This window comes from Cheilinus undulatus, linkage group 20, assembly GCF_018320785.1.
Source record: "Cheilinus undulatus linkage group 20, ASM1832078v1, whole genome shotgun sequence".
NCBI classification, from domain to species: Eukaryota; Metazoa; Chordata; class Actinopteri; order Labriformes; family Labridae; genus Cheilinus; species Cheilinus undulatus.
This window is the reverse complement of record NC_054884.1, coordinates 19,393,601-19,416,429: the sequence shown is the minus strand read 5'-3', so window position 1 is coordinate 19,416,429 and position 22,829 is coordinate 19,393,601. Positions and strand designations below refer to the sequence as shown.

At 38.3% G+C, this 22,829-nt stretch overlaps 1 protein-coding gene across 1 annotated transcript; it reads right to left on the bottom strand.

Moving 5' to 3' along the window:
- Nucleotides 1-1,679: 1,679 nt before the first annotated feature.
- On the bottom strand, nucleotides 1,680-15,163 carry pgap3 (post-GPI attachment to proteins phospholipase 3). The gene is made up of 8 exons (XM_041816466.1): nucleotides 14,752-15,163; nucleotides 8,275-8,372; nucleotides 8,001-8,153; nucleotides 7,826-7,888; nucleotides 5,052-5,113; nucleotides 4,686-4,822; nucleotides 4,224-4,428; nucleotides 1,680-4,132 (listed from the first exon to the last, which is right to left on the bottom strand). The coding sequence occupies exons 1-8, from the start codon at nucleotides 15,020-15,022 to the stop codon at nucleotides 4,069-4,071; spliced, it is 1,053 nt and encodes a 350-aa protein (XP_041672400.1). The 5' UTR covers nucleotides 15,023-15,163; the 3' UTR covers nucleotides 1,680-4,068.
- Nucleotides 15,164-22,829: the final 7,666 nt, after the last annotated feature.

Here is a 22,829-nt window from a genome sequence, read left to right as displayed (position 1 = left end):
GTCAACTCATACTATAAGAAAGACACCATATTGAAATGCTAGCTGAAGTTATGTTATTCAGATATTGTGCTCCATTAAGAGTAAATCAGCAGGCCTGCCCTTAGTGCCCTAATGTACAGTAAACAGTTATGACTACGAGTTTTTTGCAACAACTTGTTCTTCTATCTCTTTGGGAGCAAAAAGTGAAAAAACAAAAATATCCACATTTTTAAAATAAAGAATGTCCTTGTGCTTTTGGAAATTTGAGTCATTATTCAAAGCAGTTCCTGTCTGCAGTGACACAGAGGGACTCATCACAGCCTTTCCTCTCTATTATGAGTCATTCAGGCTCTCTTCTCCAGTTTTTCAGCATTTTCTCAGGCGCTGTTTAGCAAAGCATGATGTGACGACAGAACAGCCTGCCATTGGTTGTCATTGCCCAGTCACATTAAATTGTGGGATACAAACAAGACAGTGTGGCAGACGGAATTAGCCGCTAGCAGCAAGAACAATCAAAAATTGATTATAAAATGGATAAAAAGATGTTCAGTATCGGTGTTACTGGTGTTGATTTAATCTTTAAAGACAGCGGAAAGTTACCGAAGTTCAAGGCCTGCTAGAAAACATTCTGCATGAGCTATGAAGGCATGGATAGCGTCATTAGAATGGCCCAACAGAGGGATTTCAGGGGGAAAGTCAGCAAGTGGCTTTGATTTATGGTTTGAAAGTAATTTAAATTTCAATAACGTGTCTCTTCTTTCATCATTGTCATATATGACAATGCTGGTTGGAAGAGGTGGCTTATATTTTTCAATGGACAATAATAAAAGGTGTATTTTTGTTGCTTTAATAGGTATTTAGGTTTAAAAGCCAGGTCAATCATTGCTTAAATTAAGGATAGACAATGTCTTTGCTGTTAGCCATGGGTCCCTCCATGGCTCTGGGCCCCAGAAAGCAAACCCTGATACCCCATGTACAGCCTTGCTAGCAGCATTCAGTCATGTACTCAAAATGTGCAAAATCTGCGGTGACAGTGGACTAAAACTAACTCTTACTTTATCGATTAAACTTTATTTCCCAGTGTTTCTCTCATTCCTGAACAACGCTATGAAGGCAGCTTTCTGCCACTCAGGCAAGGCCAAGTTCGAACACTGGAATTCTATAATAAATTAAGTTTTGGGACAGTCATCTGTTGTCATTAGTGTTACTGCCTAATTAGGCTTTCGTTGCCTGGAAAGAGAAACAATCTTGGTGAAAGATGTTTCAAGAGAATAATTAAATCTCACGTGAGTCCTGAACCATTGAATTGAGATGGGGCTCAGGTGGGAGCAAGGACATAAAAGATCAACCACAGACTTCATGTTGTGATCTTTGTTTTGATCTTGTGTGGGCTTTATTTAATGTTTTCATCTTTTTTGTCATTGTTTCTGTTGTTTCTTTACCCCTTTGTCACTGTGTTTGATGTATTGTGCGAAGCATTTTGAATTGCCTTGTTGCAGAAATGTGCTATACAAATAAACTTGTCTTGCCTTTTTAGTAAGTTTAACTGTCATATCTGCTCCCCTTACAGCTGTCTTGTTTTTCTCCCTCCTTCTTCTTCACCTCCTGATTGAGAACTCCTTCTCATTTTCCTTTAGTGACTTTTATCAACAAACTTAACAGTTTTCACGGAAACAATGAATGCAACCCTGAGCAGTACAGGTGCCAGCAGAGGGGGCCCCCTTAGGGGGGTTTCCCACTGTCATTGTAAACTTTGCACATTTTGACAGCTGCTGCTGTTTAAAGCTGGCCAGCCATTGGGGACCCCTACGGTAAAACTGTATATCCATTTTGCAATAAAATGGTTAGATTTATGACAAGAGTGTCCCTGACTAAAAACTATTTCATAAATGGAAGCGTAGATTAATAAATACTAATATTAAACAGTAACCAAAGTCTTTTTATTCTGCTGATATGAAAAGGCAAGGTCATCTCATTTTCTTAGTCTGTGTCAGAAAGTGCATCAATTAATCCTCTTGTCTACAGCTTTTAGAAAAATGCAACAGATAACTGATGAGCAGGAGTACTAATTCTTAAACATGTCTCAAGCTGATGAAAAAAGAGCATAACTGAGGCAAATTCCTTTATAACAAAGAACACCTTTATTTGTTCCTTTTCTTTCCTTTTTTTTGTATATCTTTTATTTTGGTCAAATACTTGATGAGGTGAAGGAAAGTGCACTGAGTATAAGAGGTGATGGTGCACAGGGCAGCAGGCAGGGGGCAGCAGATGAGTGAGGGATGTAGTTATCAGTAAAGGAAGAAGGAAACAGACATTTTAACGATTTACAGAGCAAAAATTGACGTTTGTTTTACAAGCATTTGTCAAATTATTTTAACAAATACCAGTGAAATGAAAACCAAGTTAAATATTTTAAATTAACCAAGTTAAATATTTCAAATTAATAGTTTCAATGTTTAGCTACTGTTTTGACCTTTTAAAACAGATTTAGATACTTTGGTTGCTTATGATAAATATCATGTTTAGGAGTTATCTCTGCTGTGATTTCAGGATTTTTTTTTTGCTAACCAAACCTTTTAACCTTGCCCTGTTCTTGTCCTCTGCCTCCCACCCTCATCCTGGGCTGTCAGCAAAGCTAAATTTACCCCTCTCATCCCACACACATCCACACAGCAAAACTCTAGAAAACATATATATAGTATACATTCACACACTCAGTAGTTTTACAAAAGGGCCCAGCACAATCCAGCCCCCTCTCACATGCAGTCATCCAGTTCATAGTGACAAAAAACCCAAAACAATGTCGTGTCAAGGCAACGTGTACACACACTGGTCTTTGTTCAAATCTCACATCGAGATACAAAGGTGTGGGAAGAGTTCCATATGAAAATATGCGTGTAAATATACGCAAACACTTGTAAAGTGCACATATGAGAGGAAAGCTCCGAGGGATGAAGACATACATGGTATGGATCCTGGTATTTTTAGGAGATTTGACTTTAAAAAAAAACAAAAAAAAAACAAAACAAAAAAAAAAAAAAACGAGGTTACATGCAGATTGTATTTCAGTGTGTAAGGCAGACATGGAGGGAGCGTTTTTTGAATGTTTGGGCAGGTGCTTGTGCGTGTCTGGAAAATATTAACAAATCCAAATAATGTGAGTAATTAATGCTGAACCAAGTTAAAACCCTTCCTTTTCATATGAGCCCCTCTGAATACTGCTCCCGGTCACAGCTTATTTTTCCAACTTCAGACACTTTCTCCTTTTCCTTCCTCTTAAAGGCAATCCAGGTGATTAAAAATAACACTTCTACTTCTGATCATCAGGCATGTCCCACCCAACTTTTAAATACAAGTCATCAAAGTAAAACTGTCCACAGAGTAAAGCACAAATTGGTCACCAAGGACAAATTAAAACAGCCAAGGCAGCTGATGAAAACAAGGAGAAACAAAACCAGCGGTGGAAACAACACAGGCACAAAAAGAAAAAAGGTGTGATGTGAGAAAAGAAAAAAATAAACAGTCAGCTAGAATGGCCTCCAAACATATTCCCGCCCCTTCACCCTTTTTCTCTAGAACAATCTAGCCCCATTCACAAGGGCCACCTCTCTGTGCCCATCAGTCCATTTCTGGCTCAGACTGATGCTAGCACACAGCACACAGAGAGGGTTATGATGGCCAGGGAAGGGAACTGGTGCCATCTATTGTCAGCTGCAGAAAACTGCCTCTCCTGCTGGACTTCCAGGACTTTGTGAGTGAGATTTAAGGGTTTACAGGGTCAATTTAGAAGAAGGAAGTGGAGGGGGAAAAAATTTTTCCTTGATGTTTTTGCAGAAATGATGGATGGTGAAAGACGTGTAGAGCACGGCAAAGTGAAACATAGCAAGCATTAATCATAGGAATAAAATAGAGAACAACACCCTCCCCCTTTCCAAATAAATAAATTAAAAAAAGTGTAAACAAATTCTACTCTGATGGAAGTCATGCATGTCATCTGGCAGGCTGATTTAAGTCCGTGTTCAGCTGTCCAACTGCCCTGATGGGAGAGGTGCAAGAAAGTGGGCTTGGTGAAGAGGCAGCCAGCTCCTCCTACTCGACTTTGACGCCCATCTTCTCTGTGTTTAATAAGTAGAGGCTGTCGTCTATGAGGAAACTGGAAGGAGTTAAAAGAAAGTAAGTCAGGTTCATTTACTGAGCACAAAATCTCTCTCTTTCAGATGCAGCGTTGAATGTTTCAGGCGAACCTGTAGAAGAGGAAGTGCACGGGTATGGTGCTGAGGTGCCACACGGCGTGAGCGTCCAGGATCCAGAGCAGAGGGGGGAAGTCGAGGAGCTCCAGCAGGGCCAGACCGTGAAGCAGCAGCACCACCAGGCCGCATTTCCACCAATAAGGGAGAGTTCGCCTGTTCTGCCAGCACCAGCACAACCACCACAGGAGGTTCACCATGCCTTTAGAGACAAGACAGAAAGCATTATTAAAAACACAAAGACAGCACTGGTAAAAAAAAATAAAGCAAGCACTGGAGCTATTACAGTACCAGCATATGTATGAATGCAGTCAAAATTAAGGTTGTCTTTATGATGATGAAAACCGTGGCATTGCTCAGTATTTGGCACAAATGAGTCCTATACATTTCTTTAAAACAGCATCTGAAATGAGAAAAAGTGTGCTATAATGGCCAACGAGATTGGAGTTTTCCCCTTACCAATGGTGCAGTTTGCAGCCATGTTGTAGCCATAATCAAAACTGACAAAGGTCAAATAGGACACATGCGAGGTAAAGGCCAAGATGAGGAGGACTCCCACCATGCTCGACACCGCAGGCCGCCTCAGACCCAGAGTTCTGGCCAAGAGAGGGGGCAAAATCAGAATTATGTTTTTACATTTACATTAACTGTAATATAAAAAGTAATATAAAAGCAAAAAAACCATTCTGTTTACCAACTCTCACAAATATCTGAACTTTATACAAGATATATTTGACAGAAATGTTCTCCCCAATACATCCACCACATGCCTTCTAATATATCGGCACAAATGAAAACAGCAGGAATTCTCATGTAAGAGATCACCTGACACAGCATAAGTAGATTGAGTACAGAATGACTGCAGTGGCACAGAAATAGTCCATTTTCTGAAAAAGAGAAGAAAATATTAAAAGTGGGTTAAGTGTGCTCGTTCTTTTGTTCCAGACAATAAGCCTTACACAGCTGAAGAGCTGCTCAGTAATGGCATTAGGATGCTACTGAGTGGATAAGCTCATTAGTCACTGAAAGGAAGAAACATCCTCACAGTTCTCAGCAGGTAAAAATATATTATGGCATCAGTAAAAGTGCATTAACTATCTTTATTTAGTATTCAATCTGACTCCTGTAATTTTGACCAAAATCAGCTCACTGTTTTGGCTCTTCAGTGTTAAAAGTTAGCCATGCCCTTTGACATCCCTTCATAAAAACAAGGATCAGCTTAAGCCTGATCCTGAGCTGAATTAGCAGATACCTCTCTCATGAATAAGTGGATTCTGTTGGAACTGAATGGTGGAAGATCACTCCGGAGCAATCCAGTTTTATGTTAACAGGTTAGTAGATGACATTAAGGCTTCAGAGCCAAATTATTGCAAATGTTCTTTAACACACAGAAATAGCTGTATTATTATGACTACTGTAATTAATGTATACGCTTTTAGTGCACAACTTATTCAGTATGTTCAACATAGAATTCTCAATCAGTTTCAAAAGATTTAGCTCATTCATGACAGCAGTTTCCCATCATAAGTGTTATAAGTTTAAATATAATTCGAATATTTAAAAACTCATTTATATTCGAAAGCTGAAGTTACTGTTCGAATGTGGTTTTTTAAAATATTTTTGCTGTTTACACTCGTTCCCGAGTCTCTCCCCTCTCTCCTTGGCCTCTACTTCACCCATATTAAGGTGTAGGAACCCAATGTTTCATCACATGTCACGTGACATGATGAAAAATAAAGTTTTCACAAAAAAAAAAAAAAAAAAGAAAAAAAAGAGGCGCAGATGGCTGCCATTGGGGATGTTTGTCGCCAAGCTGATGCACACGCTGGCAGTGACTTGGCAAGTGAGGCTTTGCTACATCAAGAGATGCTGATGTACGAGAGTAAAACCGCAATGCCCACCGACAGGAACCTGCTGTTGTGTTGGAAAACGTTCTGGTCCAGGTATCCTCTCCTGTCCTAACTGGCACGCTGTTACCTGTGCATCCCGGGCACCTCCGTCAGGGCGGGGAGGGTTTTCTTTATGGCTGGGACGATAGTGAACAAAAAACGCTCTGTTCTTGATTCAGAAGACAAGGATTGCCTTGTGTTTTTTAGGTAAAAACATGTAGGAACAAAATAGTACCAACATTTTTTTAAAATGTTTTGTTTATTATGAACATGATGTCATCACCGCCATAAGCGGTGCGATTTATTGTTGTTTGACATTTAATGTCTAACCCGTTTGTTTGCACTAAAAAGTACATAAAACTTAACATTAACTACTTTTTCTTTTAGCTCATTATTTCTTTATTGCAATCTGTAATGTAATATTGAGGGCCCCCTAGTGGACAAATGTGTAACTACACGGTGATTAAAGCAACTGAACGCTTTACATACATATTAATAAAAAATGTGCAATAGGACTGTAGATAAATATTGACAGCCCTACACTGACTGTTGTACACTGATCCCTGCTGGGGTTCTTTTGATCATGTTTCAGATGGATTGTTGTTGTTTTGTTGTGAGACACGTTTGCACCATAAGTGAAGTTATCCGCTGAGTTGGTGTTTCCGCCTGTGACTTTTTTTGTTCCTAAAGGGCACATAGAGCATATTCTTCACCAGTATTTATTGCCTTGCTATGAGGACTCTCTTCTTTGTTCTTGCCAGAGGAGACCCACCTAACAGAGTTACTGCAGCTCCGCCACACTGCAAAATATCTAATACTTCCAAAAGTCTAGTGTACTACATGGAATGTGAACCAACAGACAATATTAAAGTGTTAAATTTAACTATACATGAGTTTGATTAACACTGTTATTTTGCTGTGTATTTTACTTGTTATAGAGTTGTGGCTTTACATGAAAAACCTGGTTGGAAATCTATTCTCTTGTGGTTTTTGCCAATATGAAAAGATAATATTTTCCTGTACTTCAAGTAAACTTTAAGTGAAATACTTTTTACTATTACTTGAGTAAATTTATAGACCAGTATGGTCTATAACCAGAGTAACTATGCTTTCACTTGAGTACAATAGTTGTATACAATTTCCATCTCTGCTTGAAAGACAGGCGGAAGTAATGCCTGACACAATGGCCAACCATGGCCAAACCAGAAGCTCTTGACTGGTCAGATGGATTTTTGGCATGTTTGATTTGGCCATACGACTGCACACTCTCAAACAGTAAGAGTCTAATCTTTAAACTTGGGGTATGTTTTCCTCTATTAACAGTCAGACAATGTCTTACGTGCCCATTAAAACAGCAGGAATTCCTTTTCCTCTTGACTATGATAAAGGATATAACGAGTAGGAAAAAGGCCTGCCGGCAGACCTCCAGCTAACATGGAATATTTTTATATTTAGCTGCTAGTTGTGCTTCCTGGTGATGCTGTTTGTGTATGTGAGATGGGGATACATTTTTTGTTGCTGTTTGTAGCTACAGTATATGAATCGGATAAGACAAGAGGTAAAACTTCAACCTCTGTGTGCAAGACTTTTAAAGAGAGCTCCACTGACATCTGCCCTGACTTCACTTGTACAGTATGAGCACATAAATCTGATTGGTCTGAGTGGTCTTGAAATCACACAGTGTTAGCTTTAGCAGCCACTATCCATTACCTCGGTGAGATAGGTGTCCCTGGTGTGAAACACAGTAGACCAGAACCAGGCGTTAAGAGATACCTGCAGAAACACACAAGTTATATTATTAAGATGATAAGTATTGACATAAAGACACCGATGTATTGGGGATTTGTTTTAAGTTATTTTATTTTTGGGGGTAGTATCAGCTCACCAATGAGAAGGCGTTGATGGTGTGGTACATGGGGCTTTGACGTGGCACCGTGCTCCGATAGCGCAGCAGCATGAGAAGGCAAGCCAGACCATTAAGTAGAGAGGCCAGGGCAGAAGCTGGCTCCTCAAAGCACAGGAAGCGTGCAAACGGCCACTGTGAACAAAGATGTCACTCAGAGTTGTATATCTTTACTTCACTCAAATAAAATAAACAAACCCTGGAGCACTTGGCAGAATCTAGCATCATCTCCCATATGACAAATGTTGGCACCTACCTTGCCATGGAACTGTGGAACCCTGTACCCCTCAGCCTGGTAAAGGCCCACGGTGGTCCACATGCATTCGTAGCGACAGTCGTCCCGACATGTCCAACCTGAGAAACAGCAAAGACAGAACAAGGAGATGAAGGCTTTAAACAGCTAAAACTGTAAAATGGGACAGGTAGAATTTCTTACAGACAACAGAAATCCAGATAGAGATGGCACAACATGATAGATGATGGAAAACGTGCCTGCAAAAACAAGTTGTTTTCTAAGAAAAAGCTGTTGCTGTTTTATTTTGTTATACACTACATGTTTAAATGGAGTAAACGTCTTTCTGGGAAAACAAACCAAGACATTTAAAGATTTTGAAATGATGTGTACGAATACAGCGATATGCTCTTTTTCAGAGTTTTGATCTGAAAAGAACAGAAGGGTTATTACCTAGTAAATTTACATAAGAGCTTTGGAAGACAATGGGGTAAGAAATAGACAGCAAGCAAATAGCAGTGCTCCTACAGCCAAGAAACTTTAATAAAATGAAATTAAAAAAACAGTACCAAACTAACACAGTATTAGGGTTAACAAAATACCAGAATCTTAAACTTTGATATGATACTTGGAAAATTCAAATGATATTTATACTTGATTAAATACCATGACAACAGAATTCCACTAACTGACATCACATTTTGGACATTTTTTTACTTTCCGCTTCTCAAAATTTGCAGACAAAATCCTATACAAAGAAATAAGAGTTTGGGATTTTTCATTAGTTTTTATTTCAATTTAGTTTTAACTCTTTGTTCTCACTTTCAGTTTAGTTTGAGTTTGTTTTTATTGACAGTTTGTTAGTTTGGTTTTATTTTGCAGAAATGTTTTTTTTTTGTACCTTTAATTTTCATTGATTATTTCAACATTTTATATATATACAGCCTACTGATGAACATGTTGGCTTTACATCAAATAAATATTTTGATTTGATTTGATAATACTTTATTGTCAGATGCAAGCTCTGAAATTTGTTTTGCATTAAAACAGCAGTTCCGTTGTACACAATTCAAGGGACAATATACACAGACATACATATGACATTCAACAAGCACAATTAACAAAAAAACCGTCTACTCCAATTAAGACCTCATTGATTTTGTGGATTAAGCTCCTCATTTAGCTTTAGGATGGACTGATGTATGAAGGACTGTTTGAACCTGACCCTGTTAAAGCGTGGCAGAGAGTACCGACGCCCCAATGGTAACAGCACATATTCTTTGGCATGGCTGGGGTCAGAGATGATGTTCTTAGCCAATCGCATGGAGTTATTGTGATAGGCAGCTTCAAACAGTGCGTCCAGAGGTTGGCCCACAATCTTTGAACAGATTTTAATCAAGTGTCTCAGTCCAGATTTTGCAGTGACTGTGAGGCAGCTGTACCATACGGCATTACAGTACTGCAGCACACTAAGGACGACAGAGTTGAAGAACAGAAGGAGCACCTGCTGTGTGGCCCTGAATGACCTGAGGCGACGGAGGAAATATATTCTTTGTTTGGTCTTTTTACAGATGAAGTCAATGTGATGTTTCCATGATAATGTTGAGTCGATCATGACGCCCAAATACTTAAATGACTCCACCTGTTTTATGCAGACATTATTAATGACAGTGGGAGCTGCAGGTATGGGTTTTGAGCTGAAAACTACTTCCTCTGTTTTTTTTTGGTGTTTATTTCCAGAACGTTGTTTTTGCTCTACGTCACAACCTTGTCCACGCCCTGTTGATGCAAGCCCGGGTTGTCTGAGTTATTCAGCAGTGTTAGCAAGACAGTATCGTCTGAATACTTGATAACAAATTGATTATTTGAAGATGAATGGCAATCGTCTGTGTATAACGTGAAGAGAAGAGCTGAACTCACACAGCCCTGGGGGGCCCCGACATTGGTTGTGATAGTAGAGGAGAGGGTTTTATTTACCATGACCAACTGGACTCTGTTGATGAGGAAAGATGCATACCAGTGAATCAAATATGGGTTAACTCCCTGATAGAGTAGTTTAGAGATTAAAATGTCTGGTTGAATTGTATTGAAGCAGATGAAAAATCTAGAAAGAGAACTCTTGCATAGTTATTGGGTTTATCCAGGTGTTTGGTGATAATGTGGGTAAGCACAGTGACAGCATCGTCTGTGCCACAACCTGTTTTATATGCAAACTGGAATGGGTCCAGTTTGTCATTTATAGATTTTTGTAAATGGTGTAACAAGATTCTCTCTAGAGCCTTCATGATTACTGAGGTTAATGCTATGGGTCTGAAATCTTTGTGTTCTTTGGCACACTGAACTTTGGGTAGTGGTTTGATGTGTGAAGTTTTCCATGCTATGGGAACTGTGCATGTATCAATTGATAATTAGTTAAATAAATAGTTAACACAGATGAATCTATAACATTAGAGACACTGTTGGGAGTTCATTTTCCAGTAGGAGTGTATCTGTTCCATCACAATCAATATCAGAGTTATTTGTCCCTTCGCTTTTCTGTTGTAATGCCGCTGTATTTCGTCTTGAATAATGTCCACTTCTCCCACTTGTCATCCATTTGTGCTTCCTGTAATCTCAAATGATGCGCCAGTTTTTCCATTATGAAGATTTCTTCCACTGTCTCAAGCCATTGGTCTTGGGTAGGTGGGTCTGCTCTGCCCCACTTTCTCGTAATAGATATTTTCGCAGCTATCAACAGTATTTTTACCAAGTATCTGTCCCTTGTTTGTACAGTTCCCTCAGGTGACTTAAAATGACACATATAGAGTAGCAGAAAACTCATAGGAATACTGTATCCTAATATTTCTAGTAGGGCTCTATGTACAGTGTTCCAAAAAAACAGAATCTTATGGCATTTCCAAAATATGTGTGAGTGATCAACATCTATGACTACATAAGATCTCCAGCATGGCAAACTTTTATTGGAGTGTTTGCTTTTTAACTTGGGAGTAATGAAAAAATGAATCAAGTTTTCCCAAGAAAACTCCCTCCATGTCTGTGAATTTGTGGATGTTTGGTGTGTTTTCAGCAGAAATGCTTTAAGTTTAGTTTTTGAAGTTTTAGTTTTTCCAGCTATATGGTATACTTGTCAAAGGGCAAGACGCAAAGGGTCAGAAAAAGTAAATGTCATACAATTTTCAAAAAATACTTTCAAACAGCATAGCACACACTTGCAGTTTTGTTTCCAAGTGAGGGTAGAATGGACCCTGGATCGACAGGCAGATTGATGCAGCATCAGCAGTGCTACAGACCGTATACTGTACAGTCGTGGTGAAGAGGGAGCCGAGTTGGAACCCAACCCTCACCTACAGTCATAAGCCCTGGGTAATGACAGAAAGAATGAAATTGCGAATCGAAATGAGATTCCTTAGGGGGGTGTCCGGGCTCAGCCTTAGAGATGGGGCAAGGAGCTCGGACAGAGCTGCTGCTCCTTTACCTTGAAAGGAGCCAGTGGAGATGGTTCGGGGAATATGATCAGGATGCCCCCTGGTTGCCTCCCTTTGGAGGTCTTCAGCACGCATCCAACTGTAAGGACACCGCAGGGAAGACCCAAGACCTTATGGAGGGACTACATATCTCATCTGGCTTGTGAACACCTCAGAATCAGTAGACAGTAGTTCTCGTAGGTGTTCTGTGGTACGGGTCGTCCGAGGCGACCTGGATGATGTCTTGAAGCCCCATGTCATCAACGATGTCGATGGTCTGCAGTCTCTGGTCACCCATTAGCGATTGCATTAGTCAGCTTAGATGTTGCCGTTTTGGGGACAAATCTTGGTCTGCTGGACTGCGCTGGTGTAACTTGGCGTCGTGGCTGGATCCCGTGTTGTTGTTTGTGTCTTTGCTAACACTAGAAAGATGCATTTTGCCCGGAGGTAGTACTTCATACTCATTGTACTTTGGTGTAAAGACAATTCATCACCACAGTATGTACACACAACTTCTGTTTCATCCAGACGTCCATTAGGCAGCATTTTAAATTGAAATTTGCCATGAAGTAGACCTGGGTCTGTCTCCTCACTCATCACTGCTGGCTGCGTTTGACCCACCTTTAACCTTTTCACCCAAGGGATGTAAACATCCACGCAGGAGGACTACGGGAGGAAGCTGTGGTCAAAATTAGTCATACAATTAAACTGCGTCATTATTTTCTTTAACGCATTATGCTTTCCAGATTAATCATGAGCATTAACGCATTTATATTAACAGGCCTAAACTACATCTGTTTTTATTAAGCCCATTTGACAATTGTGCTCGTCAACACGTCACAGGCAGACTTCTTGAGGGGCCTACGTTGCTCAGAGAGGGTGGTTTGGTGCAGTGTTTCACTTGAACTCTCTTTGCCAACCAACGAATGTTTAGCGTTGAGGTAGTACTTTCAGCTGGTATAGTGAAGCAATATTTTTTTCCCACTGAGTGTGCATATCACTTTGGTTTTACTGAGAGTCCCAGCTTTTATTTATTGGAACACAAACTTCCCAACCAGAAGATCATCATGTTCATCAGAATTATCCATAGTCTTTGTTTGTTTGGATTGCTGCTTCCGTCTGACTGGGTTAGAGCGGCAACAAGTACAGACTGGGTGGAATTGTGGGATATAGGCCTATTGGAAGGTTTATTCTGTGCAAGTGTTAAATGTATTAAACAAATAACTAATTAATCCTGTAATCTATTTAGAAAGAGTTAGAATGTTATTTTCCACAGCTCTAGCTTGAATACAACTCAAAGGACTAAAATCAACACTGGTTTTTAACATCTCATTCAATCAAATCAGCCCATTTTATACTCTCTAGGCTTAGCTCTTTATGTCTGCTGCTGTCAACTAATAAAGTAAAGAAAATTGTGCCCCTTTAATTTTAGTGACTTTTGTAAGCACATAATAAATGTTTTAGTTTTTGTAAATTTTAGTTGTTATTTACAGGGTTCCTTCACACCTTAAAGAATAACATTTAATAATTTTTAATAGCTTTATTAAGGAAAAATTAATACTACTTTTTGTGCAGCAAATTGTCAAAAATGAGAGGTCTATAAGATTTCTCAGTACACCGGTGAGAGCTGATTTGTCTAATTTAATTAACTATTAATGAAATATAAATTGATATCATACATTTTGAGGTAAAAAAGAAACAAATTTGATAATCTATGGCACACTGAATGTGTATTTTCCATCAATATAACATACAATGATATTAATCAAAACATATGCTTCAGTCATATATGCAAAAAATAGAATAAATGTAGCTAGTAATGAAGATTGGATAAAGACACTTCTTATTCAAAATTCCTTCTAAGATTTAAGACCTCTTACAATTTAAAATAAGACTTTTTTAGACTATGGCCTTAGATTTAAAAGGTCCAATTTAAGACCTGTCAAGACTTTTCAGCCCTGTATTTAGTTTAAGTACACTAAAATGATATTTACATTTGAGGTTTTGTTATTTAGTTAGTTTTAGTTAAGTTTCTGTCCTTTTAATGCAACCTACTATTAAAGTAACAGGTGGTTTTAAAGTATATGGTATCTTAAATATAACAAAATACTGACAATTTTTAAAACCTAGCAGTATCACAAAAAATATGTATGTAATGTAAATAAGTACAGCTTGTGTCATGACCATAATAAATGAAAAAATGCTCTGCATTAATCATGGGGTTGAATTATCATAAAAGTTAAGAAATAATGGTCCATGTGTATCATTTTTTTACCTTGTCATTGCTTTGTGTTGTGTTTTAAATACCTCTCTCACATATTAAACCACACTACAATACAAAAGTTCACGGGGGACAAAGGGTGGAGTTACAATCACCCTTTTGTTACACCTTGCTCAGCCAGAAAAACCGGTATTCAACTTCCATGGCAGTTTCAATGTATGAAACAGAAACACATGTTAAACATAAGAACTGAAACCGCCTTTAAAGTCACACTGAAGCCATGACACAACCCAGCATCCACAGAGACCAACTACATGAATAAGAGCACACAGAGTGAACATTTTAATGAAGAATCAAGGAATAATTTAGCAGTAGCTACTAAATAGATGCAAGTACAGTTTGAGTCGTATTACTTAATACAGTTGGCATGGTTGTTGTGATACCTGGATATATGGCAGGTAAAAACCAAACCATATCAGTGCTTTTCCTAATCAACAGAATGCAAGTTTCAGGCATGCTTTATTGAAAGAAAATTACATCAATACATTGGTATTAAACGCAATTTAGTTATGGTTTGCTTGCAATTTTGATTGATTCATTTATATTGCCTTGTAAAAAACTATGTTTTAAGACTTCTGCACTGTCCAATGAGCGTCATTCATTAGAATAAATCAGGTTAAATTGTTTCGAAACGACTAGTATCGAAAAGTATCGACTATCTTATTAACCTCTGTTAGTATATTGTCAACACATATAGCTACAAACTGCTAGCAAGCTAAGTTAGCTAACTCACCTGCAACAACAAAAACAACTCACCTGTCAGCGCCATGTACTGTGGCTGGGCGGACTGAAAACCACGGAGCCGAGATCCGGTGCAGTTGGTACGGACACACTGCTTCACACAGTCCCGGTAAACTGGCTCTTTGTCGCCTTGAGAGGACTGTACAGTGGTCGCCGACACCAGGAGCAAGGCGAAAGTGGCCACAGCGGGGAGTCTGACAGATGTGCAGCGGGGTATCGCTGAGGCCATGATGATGGGTCTCAGCCCGTCAGAGCTCATGAAGGCACGGCGGGACGACAGCGGCATCGGGGGCCTCCACAGCCGATGTTCCACATTACCAGACTGCCATTCTGGGTTGGTGTTGACAAACCGGGCCTGGGATGGTAAGCTGTTGTAGTGCTGTTTGCCCACTGGTCCCTCCCTCCGCTGCACTCTTATCAGGGTCAAATTTCACGTCAAACTTCACGTCTCCCGTCAGGAGTTTCCAAAATAAAACACTCATAGTGGATGATAGTGGAGGCGTTCACGTTGAATAGTAAAATATACTCTTTACGTTATGATTCCAATCCACGCGCGTTACAAACATTTTCACTTAGCTTTGAGAAGTAGTTCCTGTTTTAGATTAGTCATTCACTGAAGTAAGAACATGTATTGTAAAGCGACATGCTGTTGGCTTTTTTTGTTTTGAAGGCAGAACGATATCCTATTCCGACTTCTATTTCCGGTTTTGCGTAGAACGTCAAAAAGTCACGTGACTGTTATTTATCTCTTTCACATTCTATCTCGTGTTATCCCCCACATTGTTGCTTGTGTATTGCCCTTAATGAAAGGATTTTTCTTGATTTTTTGAATAACTTATCTTTAAACTTAAAATTATGTTTTAAATCTCCTGGCATTCACTGGGTAAATTGATTCGTTTTTTTTATTTTGACTGTTACATACTGTACTCTGTTCTGTGCAGTAGCTGTTATGGGTTTTTATATAGGCTAGCTCTTCTTATTCTATTTCAAAGCACACTGAATGTGGTGAAGGTTTACCTTACAGATTGTAAATTTTAATAACTTCAGTAAAAAAAAAAAAAAAAAAAGGGATTAATAATAAAAGCAGCAATAATAACTTCACTACAGCTACAACTAATGCCAATACTACTCAGCTAACAACATTAATAATAATTAAATAGTTATAAAAAAAGATCAACAACATAACCACAATAACAAAAGAAATAACACAATAAATCAAGCATGAAAAAAGACAATATAGCATAAAAATGAAAAGCACTATTGCAATTTAAAAATAATGTATTGATTGATGAAACATCTATGATTTTAATGCTGATGCATCTTGTTGTTTTAAATGCCAAAATGCCTGTTTTGCATGCTTTTTCTTTAACCAGGACATTCCCAGATGTCTTCACTGATATGAAAAAATGTGTCTTGCTTTGAATACACAAGCATTATATTTACCACAACTCAGAGTCACCATCGGTAATTTGCAAATGATAAACAAAGTTGGGATATGTTAAGTAAATATACAATGAAAAGATCAATATGTTATATTACTAAAAGCAGCAGCAGATTTCTGATAAAACACTGAAGTAAGAGATTTACCACCAGGAAGGGCTTGCAAAGGATTTGTAGTGAAAAAATTGCCAATTCGATACAACATTGTTCTTTCTCAGACTTGTAAATGTATTTATGAGTAACCATTTAAAATATACACTGACATGACTCAACATGGCTTCAGTCCATTATTTTTTACCAAAATGAAGAAAGAACCCCAGATATGAATAACATTGTATAAAATTATTTTACAAGTAGAAATATCCGTAGAGGGGCTCAGACAGGCACCACTGACACAGCTAAGGCATATGTGTGTCTTTTGTACACACAGAGAGCATTAAATGTTAACATGTTTTCATGCGCATACCTGGCAGAATCATGATGAATACCTTTGCATAAGCATACCAGGATGTATAAGGAATATAAGTGCAGAAATATACAGCTACTGTATGTATATTGTATACATATACTGTATGTGATTTAGTGATAATGTCAATGCATGTGTGTATTGGATCAGTAGAATTGGTGTCATGTCTAATGGTTACTTCATTTTGGAGCTGGGAAGAGTGTCAAGCTATTATTAGGTTCTGAAGTCCAATTTATTTTATTAAAACCACTCATTTATCCATTTTCATTATTGTTTCTGCCTATTTTTGCCAAATTTGTTTCCCCATTGAACAGACGTTTGCTATTTTTAACCAAGGTTTGGCCATTGTTGACTCTTTTTACCACTTTTTGCCTCTTTTAACCCATTTTACACTACTCTAGTCACCCATCTTTACAGCTTTAATCCATATATGCCACTGTTAACTCATTTTTGCTATTTTTAAACACCTTTCACAATTTTCTGCCCATTTCTGCCCCTTATATACATATATATACATATATATATATATATATATGTATATATACACTGCTTAACAAATTTATTAGACCACCCTAACCTTAACCAAAGCAAGTTTTATGCCACAGCTGCCCTAAATTAAAAGCATTGGTAATTACCAAAATCATTTTTTATGTTTCTGCAATGGTTAATACACCAATATGTAAAGGGCTTTAACCGAATTGATATTTTTAATGCTACAATATGATTATTATTGTTATCCATGAATTTTCAAATGTACTGAAATTTCTTGATTAATAGGTCAAATTATAGTTATTTACTTGCGTTCCTGAACAGCAAAATTGGTTTTAGTGGTTGAATGTTATGCTTGATTCATTTCTGACTTCTCAGAGAAGCCAAGTGAGCCAGCTCAAATTTGGGTGAATTCAGTTTGAAATCCCTCATTCCTGTTCAAAATGGTAAAACATGGAGAGCTTACTGAAAATGAAAGAGTCCACATTAAAGCACTTCATGATGCTGGGTGGTCTTTGAGACAAATATGACAGGTGGTCTAATAAATTTGTTAAGCACTGTATATACAGATTTATTTGTGTGTTTATATAATTTGATAGAAAGATAAACTGTGCAAGTAAGTTCATGTTTTACTCAATGACATACCTAGCATAATTTTAAGCAGAAAATTACCTTTTCTTTTTGAAGCATAAGTTAATTAGGCCCCATGAAAAGAATAGCATATGGACCCATGACCATCTTAATCAGAATGTCTATTTATTTAGGTGGGCCATCAATAGTTGTCTTCACTGATGTGGAAAATGTTCCTAGCTTTGAATCTGCAAGTCATACTGTATGTCACAGATTAATCAAAACACTGTCAGCATCAGTGATTCATACATGATGAAGTTGTCTCGTAAGTAAATGTGGTGGTGAGTTCGGAAAGATGTTACACAAACACACAGTGACAAGTCTGATTTATTATAATGTTACAGCTGCAGCACATTTATTTCTGGATGGTTCTTTTACATGGAAAATGACAAAACAGTGGAAATAAAAAAGCTCTCCTCCAATTCTGGTTGAATTTTTAAGAAACATGCAGCAGAAAAGAAACGGAAAAGAAACACAATCAGTTGATTTGTCAAGATGACCAAACCAAAAGTGGCCCCAAGCTAATTTGCGTTTGAGACAAATATGACAGGTGGTCTAATGAATTTGTTAAGCACTATATATATATATATATATATATATATATATAGTTAATTAGATTTATTGCTGCCACAAACGCTTGAGCCAGTCCAGTTTTCCCAAATTGTTCACATACAGGATGGGTGAAACGGAGTTTCCTACCAACATGCTGCACATCACTGGATACATTACAGAGCAGAGAGAGGTAGCTGGGTCCAAGTTCAAAAACTTAACTGCCAATGCACTAAGAACAGGTGGCAGATAGGAAGTAAAAGTAATGACAAGGTTGTTGATGATGATCTGCAGTGCTCTCTTCTTCTGTGGATGGACGGCTCCTCCTGTAGGGTTTGATCTCTTCAAGGTCCGGAAGATGCTGACGTCACAATATCCAATAATTGGCAGAGTCAGAGCAAAAAACATAACTTTAACAAGGTTGTCAATGAGATTATTCAGTTTTCCAAAAATACCTCCACAAATAAGAGTCAGGGTCCAAACAGAAACAGCCGTGAGGACCCTGGGAGTCAGACTCTTGTTTGCGTGATAGACAACAGGATGAACCACAGCCAGGTAACAGTCCACACAGATACAGGTGGTGAACAGAGGCCTCCCACACAGATCAAATGGAAACAAAAAGTCCAAAAATGCCCTGAAATCTGAGTTTTTTCCATGTAGGGTATTAAACACCTCTGGAACACAAAAGAGCAAATAAATTCCATCTATGAGAGTCGCATTGAAGACAAAGATGTCGTAGGGGGTGAACTGGGCTCCTTGTCGTCCTCTCTGGAGCATGTCCCAGAGTACAAGAACAGCTGCAGGTAACCCAAAAACAGCAGAAATCACGTTGATGCATGCCCAGGGGGCAATGCCCTCCCATTGGTCCTCACACCAAAAAAAATGATTATCTGTCAAGTTGGAGTAGTACGTGATGTGAGTTAACCCAGACATCTGGATTGCTGGTCTTATGGTTGCAATAATGATACATCAGCTCCAACTCTCTGCTTTATAAAGCAATGGAGAACACCAACCTACGATGCAGCAACTAAGCAATTCAACCATAAATATGACATGTTGTGATTAATAACACAAAGCTAATTTGAATAGATAATGCTTGCAGTTAACAACCTAGACTGCATTTATTTTTACAGCATCTATTGCATTACAAAACACGTTTCCTATTCACTGATGTGGAGATTATAAATGAAGTTGACATTTAGGTAAATGAAGTGGTGAGTTCTGACTCATGTTAAACATACAGTGATGATGCTTTTTTCAAATAACAGTAAAACAGTCTCTAATACTTTTCACGTAAAGCAATAATGTGCCTCCTTATTCACCTGTCAAATTTGGACAGTTCTGTTACGTCACTCTAGCAGAGACTGTATGAGGGAACCAGTGTTCTAATTTATGGTCTGTATTCCTGCTAAACAGAGAGGTTAGCAGAGGGCGCTCTATGCATATGGAAGTAATAGCACTCACCAGCGGCCTGTTGGACCAGCTATAGGTAAGCACTGTCTAAACTTATGGTGTAAGTTTTAGTTCATAAGTTGATCTTTTTTCCATAGAGCTTTATGTCCAAATTATTGTTGTTGTTGCAGACATGACGTTTTCACTTAATTTGATCAATCAGTGAAAAGCATTTTTAACCCAGTGTTTGTTCCAGTGCTGCTCCTTGTGTTCAATCATCAGGCTAATAGCTAATAACATTTTATGCTAAGTGCCGTTAATCCTCTGATGTGTTTACACCATTTGTGCAAGTTAATTATATGTAAAGTCAACGTAAAGAAGCAAGTAGACGCAAATTTGCCTTGGGCAGCACAAATGGCGTAAATGAGGTGAATTTGCGTCGAGTTCAACACGCCATTCACTTCTTTCGCTTATTAGCGAGAGTTGAAAAAACTGAAATCCAATGCCCAATCGGCATGGAGATCCCCCAATGATGTATTGTATATGTCACTGGAGGATCCCTGAAGAACCAGTCTGGGAAGGAGGGTGTTCATTTAACTGGAAAATGGAGGAGAAACTTGTGGTATTTGTCTGTGGCTACCCTGAGCTATACAACACAACATGTCTGTTCTACCAGCACAGGAATAAAAAAGAGCCCACTTGAAGGTAAGGGAGTGAGGAGGTCAGATTGCCTACACAGCAAATTTTGTAGTGTTAAATTAACACTTAAAGAGTTAAGTTTAACACTCTGTTTGAGTGTATTTGGTGCTTATCAGAATTGGTGTTAAATTAACTCTTTCCACAGTGTTAAAATTTCAGAGTAAAATTAACTCAAAATTGAGTAAAAAATTAATACTGGCTTACACTGTACAGTGTTAAAAAACTTAACATTACAGGTTAATCAACTCTGAGGAGTGTAAAAATTACTTCCAGTTGTGTTGGTTATCTACTCTTCTGTAATAACAAATCAGCTCTGTGTCAGTGTTAATTCAACTCCCATAGTGTTGAATTTAACACCTAGGCTGAGTTTATATAGTTCCCCAATAGTGATACATCGTAGTATTTAAGAGTTACTTTTCAACACATGAAGGTGTTGTTTAACACCTTAGAAAGATCATTCTTTTTTAATGTGTTCCAGCAGATTGATTAAGAACATTATTTATCAATGTCTTAAGTGTAATACTCAGGAAATTTCACATACATTACATTATTGAAACTTATAATAAGTGATAGACACACTTTGCTTATTTATGCAGCTCCTGTTACTTCACACACAGGCTACACTGTGCTGCCACAGGCAGGAAGTCACTTACTCAGTAAACAATTTCACTCATGGTGGAAAGTTTAAAAACTAAAAACTCTTCAACAACCCACCAGAAACATGAACAAAGGACTCCGAGCAATGATTACTGTACAATAGGCATCATCTAAACATATCCAAACACAATTCAAAACATCTAAAACACATATAAACACTCTGCATAAGGGCATCATGGGAAAATTATTCAAATTTTGAAATGAAAGTAGGCAGAAAGTTGACCCTCTGCAGTGTTGATGGGGTCAGCACTGTCAAACAACTCAAACACTGAAGACCACTTAACTCAGGGTGGAGTTAAAATTACACTTAGGGAGTTAAATCAACGTAACGCTGGGAAATTAACACTCCAGTTTTTACTGTGTGGTAAATTATGAATACTGTTGTTGGGTACTTTGTCATAGTAGATTCAAAGCAGCAATCCTCTTAATGCAGTCAAGCTCAGCCATGTTTGTTGACGACTGACTGAAATGTTGGTTGTGTGAGAAGACAGCCCCTCCCCTCTTGTGTCTTTGGGCACTTGCATACACGGGATTTGATGCGCGGGTGAAACAAGTTATTTATTTTTAGAACAATTAAAGGCATAAACTCTCCTTATTTGCACATTCAGATTTGCATGAACAGGTGATCATTCATGTTTGGTGTGAACACACGGTGACAGCGTCGAGTGTGGATGAAAAACAGGGCAAAGCATTTTTCCAAGGTGATTATTGAAGACTACAGCCTTAACCTAGACCCAGTATAAAATAACAACACTGACATCGGGTGGTAAAATTGCAAATAACACTAGATAATTTATTTAGTTGGCGGAAAATACTGCCACTCATGGAAAACAACAGTGTTATTGATCATGGAGAACACACTGCTGATGAAAAATTGCCAGTAAAATCTTCTAGCCTACTCCTCGTCATCCTCTGAGGTATCCCACCTCTCAAAACTATCACCATGACAGCGAAATTTTACAGAGGACTTTACACCTAGTAGGAGGTAGGTGTAATATTTGAGTGACAACGTAAGTCTTTGTTGAAAATATCTCAGCTGGTGCAACACCCATATGTTAGGAGAGCATAAACTCCATCATAAGTAAGAAGTTACGTTCAAACTAGGGTACTTTTGAACTTAGGCACAATGAGAGCAACAGGTGGCAGTAGAGGAAGTCATCAGTACGTGGTGAGAGAGTTGAAGTCTGCTTGTAACACAGAGCGCCTCTGATCTGACATGTATTTTCTTCTGTTACTAAAAGGTAAGCTGACCATAAACATAATTCTGGTTCCATAATGTCAGAGAAAAACAGTAGTAATGAAGCTGAGTAAAGTTCTAGTCTGTACTTACAGCATGTAGAGACCTTGTAATCGGCCTCTGTATGAGTGTTGCTAAGCTACAGTTGAAACAATAGAAGACGCTGATACTGGCTTTTGTCCTCGCTAAAGTCCATCTCAGTCTTTACTGGAACGGGCTAAAAAGTCCCTTGAATGAATAAATTCAGTTTCATGTGATCAGTCACTGCAGGAAATCACTTTGTTTACTTAGAAATGCATAGCAGCAACTGATCTATGTGTTATTGTGAGGTAGAGAGCTAAAACACAAGCTAATGCTAACACAGTGCTAACTGTGATTAGCGTGCTAACGCTAGTTAAGAAGCCAGTTAGGCAGGTGTTTTTACTCAAAGCACACTGAAAAGAAATGGTCTTTTGTCTTAAAATAAGAGCATACTCAGTGTTAGGTTTACATGCTTTTTTTTGTATTCTCTGCAAGCTGATGTTAAGGTTAAGA